At 55.8% G+C, this 18,467-nt stretch overlaps 2 protein-coding genes across 2 annotated transcripts in view; both read left to right on the forward strand.

The window, feature by feature from the left end:
* Nucleotides 1-499: 499 nt before the first annotated feature.
* On the forward strand, nt 500-676 carry VOLCADRAFT_48765 (uncharacterized protein; the record flags this gene model as incomplete). The annotated part of the gene is made up of 1 exon (XM_002953880.1): nt 500-676. A coding segment is annotated over one exon (177 nt), but the record flags the coding sequence as incomplete, so codon positions are not given.
* Nucleotides 677-9,488: 8,812 nt separating this feature from the next.
* The window catches only part of VOLCADRAFT_94765 (uncharacterized protein), a gene marked incomplete at both ends in the record, with an annotated part of 15,360 nt that continues 6,381 nt past the window's right edge, over nt 9,489-18,467 (forward strand). The window contains 12 exons of the mRNA XM_002953881.1: nt 9,489-9,496; nt 10,327-10,507; nt 11,701-11,779; nt 11,984-12,102; nt 12,946-13,536; nt 13,687-13,748; nt 14,307-14,424; nt 14,611-14,718; nt 15,062-15,211; nt 15,917-16,059; nt 16,399-16,552; nt 17,755-18,020. Coding sequence (XP_002953927.1) covers nt 9,489-9,496; nt 10,327-10,507; nt 11,701-11,779; nt 11,984-12,102; nt 12,946-13,536; nt 13,687-13,748; nt 14,307-14,424; nt 14,611-14,718; nt 15,062-15,211; nt 15,917-16,059; nt 16,399-16,552; nt 17,755-18,020 — 1,979 coding nt within the window. The remainder of the gene's footprint in view (nt 9,497-10,326; nt 10,508-11,700; nt 11,780-11,983; nt 12,103-12,945; nt 13,537-13,686; nt 13,749-14,306; nt 14,425-14,610; nt 14,719-15,061; nt 15,212-15,916; nt 16,060-16,398; nt 16,553-17,754; nt 18,021-18,467) is intronic.

Raw genomic sequence — 18,467 nt, forward strand, 5'->3', positions numbered from 1 at the left:
AACGGCGGAAAGCATTGGAGTTGGACATGGTGCGTGCTAAGGTCCTGTGCCAGAGCCTACACTGTCTTGGTAATGACAAATATGGCATTTCCCTTCTCCCAAAACGTAGCTGAAGAAGAAGTTACTGCTGTTATAAGCAGTGTTGTGCAGCAGCAAGCTCTGCAGGAGCCCTGTATTGGAGAGGAGGCTGCCGTGAAGGCGACGGCAAAGACCCTGGCCGGGAGGCTAAGGGAATCCGATCCTTCTTCTGATATTGATAATGAACAAGGAGCCAGAAAAAGCAGGTCTGCCCAGAGGAGGCCTCTACGTTGTCAGGTGACTTGCTGCCTCTTGTTTCATAACATCAGAGTTTGATCCTTTGTAATAACCATGACATTCACTCTTTTAACTGGGTCCGCGCTGGGTAAGCGTGTCTGGATGTGAGGAAAGTCGAACCCCGGCTACATTACGATGGACAATACGAGATTCGCCCCTAACACACCTACTCCATTGTCACATTCAGGTTGATGGGTGTGGCGTTGACCTGACGCAAGCTCGGAAGTATTTCCAGAGATACCGGGTCTGTGAACGGCATCTAAAGTCGCCGTCTTTGCAAATGGACGGACGTAGCGTTCGGTTCTGCGACCAGTGTTCAAAATTCCATGATATTATCATGTTTGAAGGCAATCGCAGGTGCGCTGTGCTGTTGTGTGTACTGATGGACGGGCATTGTGTCTGGTATACTCTGTACTAATGGACCTAAATGCTAAAAGGCGAATGCTTTTTTTCGTTGTGTTTCTGTCAATCTCATCCTAATTTCTGCATCCAATCTACAATGGCGCACCCTGCACCGAAGGCATGTTAACTGAGGCGCCTGTGCGCACACTTTGCGCACGCACTTATCACTTCAGCTCCCGGCCGGCCCCGCTTTTACCCGGTGCTGACGCCTGCAGGACGTGTAACGAAAAGCTGGAACGTACTCGACAGGCGCGAAGCGAGAAGCGGCGTCTGCATACGGTGCAGACGGAGGGCGCAGCCAGCTGCCGGTGGGGACCACGGCGCCAAGGAACAGCCGTCCTGAAGCGGCAACACGAGGCGGACCACGACCGCGATGACAACTCCGATGACGACGGCGACCACTCATGGGTGAGTGGGTGGGGTAGGGTGCTGCAGTGAATGTGCGTGAATCTCGTGCTTTGTGCATGGGCATCATCATCCAATCCGATGGCGGCTAAGTCGCCCTGCTCCTGGGAACCCTGCTGTACACCACCCCAGATGCATGACCATCAGTTGTGTATTGGCGTAAGTACCTTGACCCTGGAAGCAATTTTTAAACCGATTAACTGGATCGCAAGGACCATAAGGACCGCGGCGTCCAGGGGGAAGTAAGCCCACCCCGCTCGTCAGCATCCCCCCCGGCGACTTGCTGCTGCTACTTTATTTGGACGCCCAATCCCGTAGGCAGCAGCCAGCAGCCATGGGTGGGGGAACTCCAAAAGCCGGTGATGAAGCAGCCACAGCCACAGGCAGACCGTGGGAATCAACACACAGCCCCGCCAAAGCATTAGAACCTTGCTGTACAAACCATCCATCATCACATACAACATATACAATGCAGTTTTGGACACGGTAGAAATGTGAACGCAAGGCATTGCATCCCTTCCGGAAAGTTCTGGTATAGACTCCGGCAGTGAGCGGGTTATACATCGTTCCCTCTTAGACTGTTGCGAGGATGGATGTGGCCCCCTGTTGATGGACGATGATGGGCTGACCCGGTTGTAATGAGATACCCACGAATCGACCAGGATCCTACAAAACCCCCAACCTCACGCAATCGCGTATGTAATACCGCTCTGTCCATCATTTCCCTAAGTATGAGGCTTGAGCATTTTCCTAACCCACCTGCCCTGCACATCCACATGCATCCGCAGGAGGGCAATAACCTGACCGGCCTTCTGAAGCGCAGCAGGCAACAGCAGCAGCAACAGCAGCAACAGCAGGGGTCACTGGCCGCTGCAGCAGTTCTTCCGCCTCCACAGAGCCTGCTGGCGCCACCACAAGCTCCCGAACAACAACAAGACACCAAGGTAAATCTCGTAGTGTTGTTTGTTTGTTTGTTTGTTCAGTTGGTTGGTCGCGTCATCCTGGGTTTTGCTGTTTATACGTTTCCGTTGGGGGTTTATAATACGTTTCTTGCAAGGCTGGTGGAAAAGAGCGGAATGTGCGGGGGAGGCATCCAGCGCCTCCCCAGCTGAAGAGAACTAGAGCGAACCCCTCAACGGCATAAGCGGGCGCAGCGGGAAGCACTGCTGTGATGGTGTCAGTCATGAAAGGAGGGCGACTTGATCCCCGGGCCAGCGACCAGGGACGTGGCGACCTGATGCGGTTTAAGGTTGGTTGGTTCGTTTCGTTCACACGGCAGGCTTTTGCCTTCCGCTGGGAGGATGTTGACAGTTCCCGGAGGCCCGTCGCCTTAGCTACGTTGCCTGCATCGCACTGTAACGATTCTGGCTTGCGGTGCGGCTACCACCCATGTCACATGCTTTCACGGTGGGTTGTGTATTGTTGTTGTTGTACCGTGGCTCAGAGCATTTTGGCGCTGCAGCGGGCAGCATTCGCGGCCGCCGTGGCCTGCGGCAGCGATGGTGGGGCCAACGGGCTCGGTACCTGCGCCCCGGGAGGGGGCCAGGTGCTCCGCCCAGTCCATCGCCATGGCTATGCCAGCGGCGGCGGCGGCGGCGGCGGCGGCCTCGCCGGTAACCACGACGGCGGCGGAGGCGGCAGCGGATGCAGCGCCAGCAGTCTTTCGTCCTGGGAGGATGGCCATCCCCACTCGCAGCTGTTGAGGCTCAACTCTGTTTCCAGCCACGGCAGCGCCGGCGGAAGCCATGAATCATACATGGTGCCGGGTACGGCGGCCGCCGCTGCCGCAGGTGGCGGCGACGGCACCAGTGCCACTGCCGTACATGGTTATCGCAACGCCATGGGGTTCCTTCGCGAGCCAGTGGGTGAGGCGCGGCACACTGGGGTCCCCAGCACGGGCGTGCCGATGGCGGCACAGACGGCGGCTGTCTTGTTGGAGCTCTCCGCCATGATGGAATGCGGAGATGGGCCGGGGCTCGGGGCGAGTAGTGGCGGCAGGGCTCCGGCGCCGGCGAGGGGCTTGGGCGGGGTGCATCAGGACCTTCGCAGCCGTACAGAAGCGTTTCTGCTTGAGGCCCTTAAAGCCGGTCGGTTAGGCTACAAAAACTTGGAAGTGCCGTACGCAGACGCTGCGCCTGCGCAGGGCCGCGTCCGGAGTGGCGATGACAAGTTGTACGCTGGTGGCCGCGGCCGCGGCGGGGGTGCACGTGCGCAGGGGCAGTCTGCGATTGTTCAGCAGCTGCAGTTGACAGCGACAGAAGATTTTGGTCACGATTTGAGATCAAGGGTGCCGTACAGCGAGGAGGCTCGCGGTCTGCGCGGCGCCCTTTACGACCGTGCTGTGAGCAGCATGGGCCGTCAACAGCAGCCGCCAATAGAAAATGATTCGTACGGCAGCATCGCCGGGAGTGCCGATGGCGACACAGACGACGTTGCCGCCGCCGTCCTGCGCCTCGTCCTCGCTTCCCTGGCGGCTCGCCGCGGCGCCGCACAAACTCACAACGACGCCGTCACGCCTGGCAGCGCTGTCTGTCGTACGGCACCCGATCCCGGTCTGCGGGACGAGCCCCTGGCGACGCCAAAGTTCATCCTGCGAAAAGAAGTGGGCGATGGTGGTCTCGGAGCCGCTGCCGGCGGGCCCGCGTTCCGTACAAGTGCAGCCGGTCTGCACTGCCGTAGACCTGGGTTCCGTGCGCCATCGCCGCCCCACTCCGCCGCCGCTGTGAGGCGTACGATGCCTGTGCTGGATCTCACCGTTGCTCCCCAAATGCGTGAGGTGGCGGCGGCGCTGCCGCCGAAGGTGGCGCCCCAGGGCGCTAGCAGCGACGTCGGACCTGCCATTGGCGATGACTCCAAATGGGAAACCAAGCGGTACTGGCAGCGGCAGCGGCAACTGCTGCAGCAAGTCGCTCACTCATCGGGGGAATACGACAGCGTCTGTCATTTGGAGCGTCATGGGGAGCACCAGCAGCGACAGCTGAAGCTCACGTACCCGCGGGCTGAGGAGGCGATGGCGGCGGCCGAGGAAAAGGAGGAGCAGCACCAGCACGTGCTGCAGCAGCTGCAGGACTTGTTGGGCTCCGGATTCGCAGCCGGTGCAGGTGCCGGCGGCGTGACGTCGACAGCGGCGGCGGCAATGCCGCCGTTACAGATACCGCGCCACAGGCAGCAGCAGCAGCACGCCGCCGCTAATGCCGTACAGCGTGAGTGGCAGAAGCGATTGGCGGAGGCGATCACCGCTCGGCAGAAGCTGGGACTGTACGGCGCATACGGTGAGGTCGACGCTGCAGCATCGCAATGGTTGCCGTTGTGTAATGAGAACGCGGAGGGCGGTTGCCAATTTAAGCAACCCCGATATATGCACGACAAGTTGCAACAGCTCTTGGGGGCTCAAGCGGTTTTGCACTGAAGTGAGGAGGCCAACGGCACCTGTCACTTCCCTCCCGCCCTCCCCCTCTGCTTGGAAGCTCTGATTGCGATGCTTGGTAGCTGCTGCTGCTGCTACTGCATCCGTTGCTGCTGCTGCTGCTGCTGCTGCTGCTACTGCATCCGTTGCTGCTGCTGCTGCTGCTAAACGCCGCATGTATACTCGCATTTCAACGCTTAAATCACAACAAGAACGAGCCTCAATCAGGAGTTTCCCTTTACGTTTTCATAATCCTGGGGCTAAGCCACTACAGCAAAGGATTTGTGCGGCAGCAGGGGCCTTGGTTTAATTGCCAAAATTGGCCGGCAGACATTTGGCGGCTTGTGACTGCTGCAGCGGTCCTGTCCCCTGTGCAGGATATGTACATGATGTACCCCTAGCACCGTTTGGGTGGTGTTGTAACGAGTGCCTTTGTTAGGTAATCCGCTTTTACCCTTTCAGGCGGATGTATTGGCATGGGAGCACACCGCATGCTAAAACCTTCCTTGGGATTCGAAAAATTGAGCGCTATTTAGGAATGATTGAAGACGTACCAAAGCTCTGGCAGTATGTTGTTATGTCTAAACTGGCCTTCGGCCGAACACGCATAAGTCCCAACATAGCTTACCATCAGTAGACGATGTGTCGTTTTGTTAATACTTAATAGGCTAGGTTGGAGTTTTACCAGCGTTAATCGGACGCGTTTAGCAGGTTTAACAGTTAAAATAGCTCGATCGGTTTTTTTTCATCGTCTGAATGATGACTATAATCAAGCTCATTTGCTATTTGTGCTGAAACTATTCAACATTCCTTCCCCACAGCAACCACCATCTTGCGCAATTCGTGCTTTACAACATGCGTTCCGTCATGTGTGGTCGACTGTTCGATGGGAAAATTCCCAAAGGGAAACACGTGGAGGAGGTTGTCAGTTGATGGTATCCCATTACTAGGTAACTCTCATATGCAGGCAGCTACACCGGCCGCTTGTGTGTGTGGTGGCGCTTTTACATGTCATCGTGTTTGGGATGTAGTTCAGTGCGATGGAGACGAGGGCCTCGGTTCGCGCAAGCGATAGCACAGCGACAGGAAATCGCACATCAGGCCCAAATCATAGCCCTCACCATCCACAGAGTAATTGTTGACTTATGGGTGCGCTTACGATCTTTTCCACTGCATTAAGCCGATCTAAGCGCGGTTGGAATACGGTTGGACTTTACCGCCCTTTCTTACGGGTTGTAGAGAGAGGACAAAATGCTTTACATGGATCCGCTCACTGACAAAGGTGATCGGTAATTCTACCCATGGGTGATGTGATCAGCTTGGTAGGGAGGCGGTCCCGTCTGTGCTTTGCGCACTTCTTCACATCGAGGCAACGCTAGTACGCTGGTATTTGTAGGCGTGAGTTTTTCAAACATAGGGGAGTTATATTGGCAAAATCTCCCTGTTGGCATCAGTGCTAGTCCGATCTTAGTCGTAGCGGAGCTTGCTGAGGTGTTGTGCGTGCGGGTGCGGACCACTTGTCCTTCCTTTCCAGGCCTGTGTCCATTTTACAGCGACAGGCGATGTGCCCTTTGGCTCGGTCTCTTTGCCTTACGTATAGAAACCTGGTAGCCCGCTGTACTAATAATAACAACAAAGGATTTGCTTCCGCGCCTTTCAAATTTTCGGCGGAAGGAATAAATTTTCACTGCCGCTGTGTTGTGGAGGAATGCTTTGGTCAGTTGCGCGACCGGCGGTGCAGAGCCCGCGTGCTTTGGGACGCTGGCCGTTTGATGATTGGCCATTCGGCTCCGCCTATGAGTAAAGGGCCGTTGGGCGTTTATCTGAGGAGCAGCGCTCGCGAGGCTCGCAGCTTGGATTTTTGCGAACTGGAAACATTACATGTTTTTTCAAACAAAAAAAATCGGCATTGAAGCCCAAGACAAGAACAGTCAAGGTAATCTTTTGACGGATTTGGCGGGGCGTTCACCCGCGCCTCGACGGAGTGACGTGCAACTGGTTCTTCCATTGACCCATTTTCCTTTTTATCCATTTTGACATGCTGCTTTCCGCTGCCTTCGAGGGGCAATCACCGGCGTAGCTCTGTTGTTGGACACGGCTGCTGAACTAACCGTCGCCGCCGGTCCGCAAATTTTAGAAAACATTATCATATTGCATGCGTCCTCGAACCCTTGGAGTTGATAATTGGGTTGTGACACGGTTCCATACAAATGAAACGGCTTACGAGACGCGATCACAGGCGCATGGCGTGTGCATGTTTTGAAGCGGTTCGACTGAATAGGAATTATTAATTATGTATGTGCTGTTGAGCTGAACCAGCTGCGAGTACATGTATGTGCCTTTTGCAAATGCTTTTCCACGTTCTTTGTTGTCCAATAGCGCAAAAAAAGAGAGCGCCCATGCCATACGAAAATTTCATAGTTATGCCCATAAGGTCTGTTTACAATATTGTCTCATTCTATCAATTTACTTAGCGCGGCGCTTGACGTGGGCTTCCATTTGTTTGGGGCTCATTCTAGCCAGCAAATGATTTCTATGACGCGGCGCCTCGCGATGTCGTCGAGGTTTCAGCAGTGACGAACGAAAATGAATATTTGTGTTGCATGCGGCACCTTGTTCGTGTCTTTTGCAAATAAAAACATTAGCGTGCCGTGTGCACGTGCTGTTCGTTGAGGGGGTTGAGGGGGTCGACGTGCAAAGCGCAGCGGACCGCCCTGTCCACTTGTGGGTCGGCGCAATGCATCTGCTGCTGTTTGCTGGCCGCCATTACCGGGCCCGGTTCTACCAATGTTCGCACCGCGGGGTGTGCGATAAGGCGTTTTGACAGAAGCACCAAGCTTCGGAGGAAAGGCCGAAGTTCACCCGTCTGCATTGACCATGTCAAATGAAAACAGGGGCCACATTATGCAACCTATCCATCATAATTTATAAACTATTTTGCTTATATACCTACATATATACGGTCTCAGGTTAGGACAGGCCGGTTTAGAGGAATGGGAGTCAAGATGTGCGTCTGTATGTTTTACCTTTTTACTCTCTGGCTATACGGCCTCCACTGTGTGTTGTGTTGTGGGATGAGAAGGAGGAGTTAGGGCAGGTGAGGGGAAAAGTCGCTTTTAAATGGATTATTGCCATCCCAGGGGCGCTGTAGAGGTACGCACGCGGCGACGCGCGTGCAACGCCTATTGGTGCTCTCTCGCAGATTTCTTGTCAACTCGTGTGGGAATTAGTGCCACGAAAATTTCGAAAGGTGCCGTTGCGATGCGCGCGCTTAGCATTGCAGATGAGGTGTCTGCATCCAGGAAAGCGTACCAGAACGCATCACGCCGAATGAGGCCACAGTCTGGCAATGACTGTTGAGGTTTAGTTTCAACCGTTATATTCTGGAGCCCTCTGGAATTGTGGCTTCCGTACTACATGTGTTGCATATCTGATCCTATATCACATTCTCGAGAGCTGTTCGAGCCATGCCTCAACAAGGAAGCCTGGTTCCTGCAGGGGGTGGGGGCGTGTCGTTGTACTGCAGCTACGTTTCCACGAGTGCATTGAGCTCGGGAGGCTGCTGCGATGTGCTCCGTGGGAGCTTGCTGGACGCGATGGGGAAGCGGGGGAGGCAAATGGTTTGGTCGCATGACGCGCACATTTGTGTAATAATGTTTAATTTTATTGACGCCGCAGGATGTCAGGCATTCAACCTTGTGTCAAGGTAGGGATGGTAGCAACGTATTTTCTTCACAGGGGCCTGGCGCATTTTAAAGTGAAAACTTTATGTTTTTGGTGTGATGATTTGACATGGTGGGAAAACTGGGCTGGGAAAGTCACGAAAGGCTGTCAGCAGCTCGAGACTGAGAGCATCGAGGGGGCACGTGGTATTAACATTCGTCGACGCATGTCGCATGGATGGGTGCGGCCGAGCGACTTGGCCGGGCGTTGAAGCTTTTGAAGGTGTGTTCCCAGGGCGCGCTGCTGTCCGGGCGCCTGGAATTTTGCGAAGATCAGTCTGGTTTGACTTGCGCGTCAGGGCATCGTACGGAAAGCAAAACCCCCCTAGCCCCCTGCCCCAGCCTCTGCTTTTGACGCGGGGTTGCGCGGTGTTGCCTCCTGGATGTGTGGACGGGCAGGCTATGACACCGTGCGGACTGCTGCTCAACGCAGTGGACATTTAATGTGGACCGTCCGGTCGATTTCGCGGACGCCGCGGGGTCCCGTGTCCTATACTACCTCCCCTTGACTTCTTAGTTGGTGCATGCTTTTTAATGCTGTTATGTACGCGTTTGCGCTGCCGTAATCTTGTCCAACCAATGGGTTGCTTGCTTGGCGCTTCATGGAATTGTTCGTGCGGACTGCAGCTTTTTTTCCAAGCCAACCAAAGGACTTGATTTGCGGAAACATATTAAACAGGAGAATGGAGAGGTGGGTGGTCGGATTGGAGAGATCGTAATGGTGGGTGGACTTGGTGGATGGGAGCTCATCGGCGTAATATGTTTCCGGAGTCCCGGCGGACAAAGCCCGTTTTCAACAAGGTTTGGGACTTGTGCATTTTTTGGTGCTTGTGGCGTGAATAAGATATAAATTTGTTGGGAAGATGTTGAGAAACTTAACAGTCCTTTTGCACTGTAGGCGTAGCTGCTGCTGTTCCGCGGCTTTTATTAGCGCTAATTATGCTTCATTTTTCTTGTTGTTTTAATAATTGTGTGGGACAAGGTTTTATCCATGCCTCATTCCAGCGTAAGGCAATGTTATTGAGCACTGTAGCAGTGGCGCTTATGTGCGGTGACGATTGCATCAGCGTATAAAAGACCCCTTGTTTCCATCCTTTTACAAGCGTGAGGGCCCGCGTGGGCGGTGCGTTGCCTGGGTGGTTGATGACGTACCCTGTGAAGGTGCTGTCGTACAGTTAAATGGTGGTTTTATCTGATAACAGAAAAGGGCTGAGGAGCTTTACCTCAGTCGCATATCTATGATAAGGTGCGGCTCGTTCAATGGACAGCTTAGGTTTGCAGGCATAGCATGTTGTGTAAAGCCCGAGCTCTTGTGTAAGCCTGCAGGAGTTCTTCGAGGGGGCGTGCAAATCGTGAAACTATTACCGAGATCGTTTCCTTATGATGATGGGTCTTATCGCCCTTGCCCCGAGGCCCAGATACCAAAAAAGTATGAAACAAGGCACAGGCGTATAACTTGCGGAAGGAGAAAACAGTTTCGTGGCGATACTGAGCGTTTCCAGACATTACGGAGTTCAGTCGCATAACTAATAATTTGCAAAAGGCTTGGATAGAAACGAGGAGCTGCCGGATTGCCCTTCGGGTATGCCGGCAAGCGGGCGACCTTATCTGCATACTCAATTAGGTTTATGAAAAATATAGCGCAAACAATAATGTGATATCGCTGAACAAAATGAGTGCAATAACCAGAGAGCTGCGTTGCTAAAGGAGAGGTCGTTGGTACCGGTAGGCGTTAATTCGGGACCTGCGGGCGATCGCCCAGGGTTCCAGAAGGCCGGACGCCGACCAGGCAAAACCTATGAACAGAAGCATAAACGCTGCCTTCGATATGAAGGTCAGGGCTTTCAAACCAACAAGACCCACCTCCACCCGAGCAGCGTGGCAGTCGTGTGCCTGCAATCCCTCCGCACTAGTACACGCGCTGTCCTCCTCATCGAAGTTTACATCTAATAAAACTTTTCAAACGGAAAATCTTGGAGAAGTTGCGGAGCGCCAGGAGATCATGGTAGCATTAAAAAGTCCTCCCGCCGGGCATAGCAGCATTTCCTCTTCTGTGGCTAAACCTGCTGCCGACAGACGCTCATACGAGGTCCTCACCGTCGGCGGAGATGGCGAAGCTCCCGGCGCACGTTTCCTGCTGGTGTCGGACCCGGAGGCGGTCTTCGCGGCTGTTTGCCTCAACATGCAGGCTGGCTACTTTGACGACCCGCCCGACGTACCCGGATTTGCACACTGGCTGGAGCATGCTGTGCATCTGGTGCGTCGGGACTGCGTGAGCCACCTTGCGGCAGCGGCTAAGAAGGCAACCCTACCGACCGAACCCTCTACAGTCGGTGCGGCGCAAACCCGCGAAACATGGTCATGGATATGTGGAGTGGGAAACAGGGCTCCAGGCAGCCGTAGCGCCGCCCCTATGACTGACGACTGACGACCCAGACCAGCGCCCCGCACGCCGCCCTCCTGTCGCGGCTCGCAAAAACAAGCAAACGGACACGCACGACACTGCCACTCAAACGCGACAACGTTGGTAATCTCTTGACGGACTCAAAACCCCATCAAAGGTATTCGTTCAACTCGTGTGGACAAAATTAATCGCGAAATGATGGAAAACAAAACAGAAATAAATGAAATCCAAAATCCAAATAAGTGTATACGTGGGTATACACACGCACATACGCGCACATGCACATCCCTCGGCGCCTTGTTCCGAGAACCGAAGACACGGCGGGACTGGGCGGCATCACGCACACGCAAACCTCCACGCCCCGACACGGGACTGCCAGACAGCCGCCTCCAAATGTCTTTTCCCCACTTTCGCCCATAACGACCGCACCTGCAGCCGCACTTTCGTACGGTGACCAACCGAACTGTACCCTATGCCGTAACTTAACCAACGACTGTACGGACAACGTCGGGCGACAGCATGCGCCACATACCGACATACGCACATACCGACATACGCACATACCGACATACGCACATACCGACATACGCACATACCGACAAACTGATATGTATCACATACGCGGCCTATGACGATCAGGCCACCCTGAGGGGGGTCCGGGAACATCCACACGTTCATCTGAGCATCACACAGAACCCTCACCATCACGCACCCTCAAAAGCAATTTCCCCTTCAGCTGCAGCCCGACTCTGGGCCTGCGGCGTCAACTGCAACTGCTGGTCTGTGTCGGTGAACATTGAGGAGGGGGGCCGCTTTTCGGGTGATGGAGTCTCGCCGGGGGGGAGGGGCCCCCGGGGCCGGGGTGGAAGGTCCGCCCGGTCAGGCTGCTTGCCTGGTCCAGGTCCACATCATCGCGCTCAAGGCGGCAGCAGGCGGCATGAACGGCGATGGCGTATGTGATTATATCTACCTAACCACCTCCTATTCTTAAACCTAAAAACCATTTTTTTAACTACCAACCGCCAACAAACTTCCTTCCGCGTCAGGGCAGTGTCCGCTATCCGGATGATAAGGATTACAAGTACTACTTATCACAGCACGGGGGCACATCCAACGCTTCCACTGGTAGGGTAGCTAGGCGCCACCGGGGTTAAAGAGGAAGTGTGTGTATGTGTGTGACGGGGTGGAGTGTGTGTGTATGTGTGTATGCCTGCCCCAACGCTACACCTGCTACTGCTAAGGCTGTTGAGAAGCCAGGCTAAGGCTGTTGATTTATTTTCGGGACGTCGTGCTCCCTGCTCCTCCGGCCTCCCCGACCACTGCCTCCAGGGATGGTGCACACCTGCTACCACTTCACAGTCGCCTCTGCGCACCTGAGGGGAGCGCTGGACCGCATGGCCAGGTTCTTCATCGACCCCCTGCTGCGGCGGGACAGCATCCTGAGGGAGGTCGGTAGGGGAGGTAGCCGCGCCTGCAACCACGTGGCTGACGGACGAATTGACGTACAGACAGACAAGCTGTGGATTGAAGTTCCGCTTAGGGCGACCTTTGGGGGGGGGAAACAGGGCTCCCTCGCCACGGGGGAGGGAGGGAGGGAGGGAGCCAAACTTGGGCCTTGGGGAGAGGGGGGTGGGAGGGCAGGCTGCTCTACATGCTCGTCCTTCACCTTACCGATGGGTTGTCCTACCGATATAGGCTATCCTACCAACCGGTTACCGGCCGGGACAAAACACGGTTGACCGTAACGGAATGGAATGGAATAGAATAGAAATTGCCTGGAACCATGCATAAGAAGTGAAGTGCCTTGTTTTACACCTGGTTCAGTGAAGCGACCAGAGCTGAGCTGCTGAGCTGCTGCTGTGCTGGCTGGTGCACCCTGACAGATGAAATATTTTCCTAACAAAAAATGCCCATGTACACATCTTTAGATTCGATTTACCACTTACACTGCAGGTAAGAGGTAAATTTTAAAACTCAAAAGGACGGCGAGGGGCGAGCCGTGTGGTGTAGCCTGTTTGTGCCCTGGCCCTTGGAGGGGTCCGGGGGGGCACAGGGGGGCTGGGCCCCCCAAGGTCGCGAGGGGGAAATGACGTGGATGAGGGACAGGAGCTGTCACTACAGACATGCTGTTATGCTGTTTGTTTGGATGCTGTATGTACGTACATACTGATGTACATACCCGTACTCACACACACAGACACACACACCGACACGCATACAGACACGCATACACACAGACAGACAGACAGACAGACAGACACACGCACACACACCGTACCGTGTGCGCGCAGGCAGAGAACATCCACGCGGAGTTCAGTCGCAACTGCAATTCCGACGCGCGCAAGCTGTTGCAACTCCGCCGCTCCGCTGCCGGGGGGCTGCTGGCCAAGTTTAGCACCGGCAACGCCGCCACGCTGCTACAGCTCCCGGCGGCGGCGGGACTGGACGTGCCAGCGGCGCTGGCGGCGTTCTGGCGGCGGCGCTACCAGGCGGGGGCGCTGTGTGGCTGTGTGGTGGGTCCCCAGCCGCTGTCGGAGCTGTCAGTACTGGTACGGGAGGCGTTCGGTGACCTGAGGCTGCGGGCGGGGGAAGGGGAGGAGGGTGGGCAGGGGCAGGGGCAGGGGCAGGGGCAAGGTCCAGGGTGTGGATTCGGAGGAAGTGGCAGCGGAGGAGTCGTCCGGCCGCACGGACAGCAAGGGCCGCAACAGCAGCTGCAGGACGAGGCGGCGGCGGGTTTGGCAGAGCCAGAGCCAGTGCCGGTAGGGGCGCCGGAGACGGCGGATGTGGGGGGAGCTGAGGAGACCGCGGCGGCGGCGGCAGCGGCGGCGGCGGCGGTGCAGATTGGGCGGAAGGAGGAGGGGGGAGTGTCCGCGGCCGAGATTGTGAGTGAAGGCATCCACGACAGCGGCAGCGGCACCAGCAGCACCAGCGGTGGCGGTGGCGGTGGCGATGGCGCCGCAGCTGAAAGGTATAGCTTTGAGGACATGTGCGGTCCGGGGCGACTGGGTCGCCTCTTCCACGTGGCTTCACAGCGACAGCTCCGGCAGCTGGAGGTGGTGTGGTACCTGCCGTACGGCATGATGGAAGACATAAGGTACGGCAGGGGTGACATCCGGCATACACACACAAGGGGGTGGGGGGTTTCGAAGGTCTTTTGCTTGGGACTGGACCGGACGGGGGCGGAGCATGATGCGACCCCGGTTGCGAAAAATGCGAAAACGATTTTACGGACTAGCCAGCAAGTCCGAAAAGCCACGGCAGCTGCCGGATTCCAAAAATCAACGACAGGACTGCCCGGAGGACAGCTGTGCTCTCCGGATCGAAAACCCCACCCAGTTGGTGGCGGTGGACGATTCCAAAGACCACTTTTCCCTAGTTGACATCCGCTGTGTTTCAAGCTGGTAAAAGCACAAAAAGAAGTGGCAGCCATCTCCTCCCGAGCCCTGCTGCATCCGCACCCCTCTTCTTCGCTGCCATTGCTGCATCTCCATCGGCTCCCCCTCGGCGCTTCACCTCCCCCCGCACCCCCCGCTGTCCTCCCCTTGTCGCCCTCCCTACACTCACACACATGTTCACACATGCACACACGCACAAACTCCTGCACCTCTCCCCCCACACACACACGCACACGCACACGCACTCCCGCACCCAGGAGTAAGCCGTGGCGGTGGGCGGGTCACGTGCTGGGTCACGAGGGTCGGGGCAGTCTGGCTGCACTGCTGCGGGGCGCGGGGCTGGCGCAGGAGCTAACCACGGGGCCGTTCGACGAGGTGAGGGGATGGGGGGATGGGGGGATGAGGGGATGAGGGGATGGGGGGATGAGGATATGAGGGGATGAGGGGATGAGGGGATGAGGGGATGGGAGACAGCACAGCACAGCACGTCTCCCCCCCACACCCACATACACATCCTGCCCACCCACCCCCCACCCCACCCGGTCTCCGTGGGGTCCGCAGGTCCGTCTGGGTCGCGGTTTCCTGTTCTGGGGCGTGACCGTCACCCTGTCGGAGGCGGGTCTGCGGAGGGCGGAGGATGTGGTGCGACTCGTGTTCGCGGCAGTGCGGGTGAGAGGAGCGAGTTTGGGAGGGGGAGGGGAGGGGGAGGGGAGGGGGAGGGTGTGAGTGTGTGAGGGGGTGAGGAATAAGGGAAGATGGGAAGGAGGGAAGGGAGAGGGGGAGGGAGGACGCCACACGTCAGCGTACGGAAAGGTAGAGGGAGCGGGTTGCTGCTGCTGTAAGCAATCTGTGTCTTTGTTTGTCTGTATGTATGCCTGTTTCCCGTATATTTGTTTCATCTCTATCTATCTATCTATCTATCTACCTATCTACCTATCTACCTATCTATCTGTTTTCCTCATGTATCTATCTGTCTATTATATCTATATGTCCGTCTGTCGCACGGGAAAAGGCGATGCGGTCGCTTGGTGAGGAACAGCGGCGGTCGGTGTGGGGGGAGGTGGCGGCTGCCGCTGCTGTACGGTGGCAGTACCAGGACCGTACGGCGCCGCTAGACCTCGCACGTGACGTGGCGCAGCGACTGCACTACTTCGAGCCGGAGGTAAGCGGGCTGGGCGGGTGGCTGAGAGGCAAGGTGACCTGCCGTGAACGTGGTTCAGGGTTTTGGCATTATTAAAATGTTCGTACGTTCAGGGGGGTCAATGTGAGGGAGAAGTTTGGGGTGAGCATCGTGTAAAGGGGGGTGGGGGAAATGCTCGTGTGGCGGAGGGGGGAGGAAAAAAAGTACTACTAAAACGTCGGAGGCGATGGGTTTTGTTTTCTGAGAAGTTGAGAACAAGCTTTTTATTAGGGGGTTTATTGTTAGGTGGTGGGTTGGACTTTGGAAATCGGAGTTGTGTCGGCGGTGGGGGATCTGTGCCAGATGGTGACGTGGCGGTGGGGGATCTGTGCCAGATGGTGACGTGGCGGTGGGGGATCTGTGCCAGATGGTGACGTGGCGGTGGGGGATCTGTGCCAGATGGTGACGTGGCGGTGGGGGATCTGTGCCAGATGGTGACGTGGCGGTGGGGGATCTGTGCCAGATGGTGACGTGGCGGTGGGGGATCTGTGCCAGATGGTGACGTGGCGGTGGGGGCGTTATCAGGTCAGTGGACCTGTGGGTGTGTGGGATCGGCGCTATGGATGGAAATGGGTTTGGGAATGCAATTGCGTGCTTCGGATGTCGTAGATTTTATCGCCAAGATTTCCTTTTTCTCTTTTTCTCTTTCCCCTCCCCCATCGATTGACTTTCATGCGGCCCCCCTAGGCGGTGCTATCCGGCAACGCCCTGCTGTACGAGTACGACGGAGCTGCCCTGGAGCGCTTCTTGTCGTACATCACGCCACAGAACTGCAACGTGTTCCTGAGTGACAGTTTCCTGTCGGACCGCACTGACCGGGTGGAGCCCTGGTGGGTGAGCGGGGTGGGGGTGGGTGGGGGGGTTATGGGTATCCATGCGTCCCGCCAGTTTTCAACTTTCAAACATTTAAAGTTACAAATGTTGTTGTGAAAGTTTAAAAGTTTTCAGACTTTCAGATTTCGACCTTTAAAAAACCTTTGAACGTTGGAAGGTAAAGAAGGAGATAGAAAAGATGGAAATGGCACATAAAAGTAAAACGACTGTTGGGGCGCTTCTGCTGCCCCACCTCAGAGCTATACTTATTACTTGATACCGGCCGCGGCCGCCGCCGCCGCCGCCGGCCCCTTTTTTAACTTGTTTGGTCGCCAAATGCATTTCTCTCTGTGAAGGTACGGCGCACGGTACAGCGTGGAGCCCCTCAACTTTGAGCTGTATGACAGCGACGCAGCGGCATGTGTCGCCGGTGGCGGTGCTGCGGCCGCCTGCAGCTCCCCCGCCTCCGCCTCCGCCTCCGCCGCACATGACGATGATATTGTTGGCGAGGTGGGTGACCCGGACGACCCGTACCCGCTGCTGGCGTCTCGGCTGCGGTTGCCACAGCCACCGTCCTGGGCCTTACCCGTCGATGTACGGCTGGTGTCAGAGCCAGGCAGTGGCAGCAACAGGATCGTAAATGGCGGAGGCACTTCGTCAGAGCTGGGTGAGCAGCCGCCGCAACAGCAGCAGCAGCAGCAGCAGCTGGCGGCGCAAGGTACGGCGACCGAGGCGGTGGCGGCAGTAGCAGCGGCGGCGGCGCCAGGTCGTGGTGATGTTGGAGTTGGAGTTTGTGTTGGTGTTAACGGCGGTAGGGGCGGTAGCCCTTCGCCTCCAGTCCTGTTGGAGGACAGCGAGTCTGTACGGCTGTGGCACCGTACTGATATGTCGTACGGAGTACCCAAGGTGCGGACCGGGGGGATTGGGGGGTTATGGAGTGAAGGATGGGGCACCTAAACACACACACCGATGTGTTTACAAACCCCCCAATCCCCCGGAATTTACCTGAACCTGCTCCCAAACCCCCTTCACACATACAGACATACATACACGCACACACATGCAAAGCGTCGCATGCCCTCGCACATCCTCCGAACAACACCTAGTAATTCCCGTTGATGCTGCTGCTACTGCTGCTACTGCTACTACTGCTGCTGCTGTTACTGCTGTTGCTGCTACGACATCATTACTCTTCTCCAATCAACATCTACTTGAAAAATTCAAAAGCAGCTACGCCAACAGTTTTATATGAGCATTTTAACACACACACACACACCGGCCTGCGCATTATTGATTCCTTACCGTTGGGGCGGAATTGGTGATATTGATATTGTTCGTTTATCTTTTACGAAAGCCCCCTCAATTTCCCCACGTCCTATGTCGTAATACTTAGTTTACATAAATGCCCGCGCGTCCTTGTCCCTCATCCCTCACCGCATCTCCTTCAGCCTGACGTACAAATGTACGGCGTTGTCGGGCCGGCATCCGCCTCCCGCCGCACGCATCTCCACGCATCCATCCCAATACTGTCGTGTCTTTCAGCGCAGGTACACAAGTGCCGCAATCGCTTTGATTAGACAACATATGCAAATATGTGCAAACATGCGCCAACATAGCCAACTAAATGGAAAAACACGTTGCATGGCAATCCCAATCCCACCCCCCAATCCCAACCCCCAACAACCCGCCGGCCCCCCGCGGGAACACCGTAGACTCATGTGTATGTCCACCTCATCACCCGCGCCGTGTACGAGACCCCGGATGCCTGGGTTACTGCGCGCCTCGCGTGCCGGCTGCTGGAGGAGCTGCTACAGCCGGACGTGTACGACGCCCAGCTCGTAGGAACGAGCTACAGCCTGTCTGCATCCGAAACCGGATTGCATCTGTCCTTCCATGGCTTTAGCGACGTGGTGGTGAAGCTCGTGGAGATGGTGGCGGCGGCTATGGCGGGAGTGACTCTTGCGCAGGTTGAGGGGAGGTGGGTCTGAGATCTGCGTGTGTGCGATTGTGTGATTGTGTTTGTGCTATTGTTGTTGTAGTTGTAGTTGTAATCGTAGTCGTCCATTTTTTTAATCATCAGTAACTATTTTTTGTTATTGCCTTCGCGTCCTTTTGATAAGTACGGATAAGTACGGCTTTGACTTGATACTGTTGTCGTTAACTAGATAGTTGTTATTTCCTGTCATGTGGATATTATTATTACAGTATACGTGTATTTCTGTATTCTGCTTGTCGTTGATCCTTGTTGTTGGTCTTCAATGATTTTGCTGCTTGTTACGGAAAAGAAACATTTGTTCAGGTAGTTTGCGTTTAGGCGGCGTCAGTGATTTTTTTTCATTTAGTGGGGGTCTCAATTTATTCCGACCTAAGTAACAAAGTTGCTAGCGTCGCCGTAATGTATTCCTTAAGTGTGGGGCGCTGGGGG

This window comes from Volvox carteri (genome assembly GCF_000143455.1).
Source record: "Volvox carteri f. nagariensis unplaced genomic scaffold VOLCAscaffold_39, whole genome shotgun sequence".
In the NCBI taxonomy this organism is placed as follows: Eukaryota; Viridiplantae; Chlorophyta; class Chlorophyceae; order Chlamydomonadales; family Volvocaceae; genus Volvox; species Volvox carteri.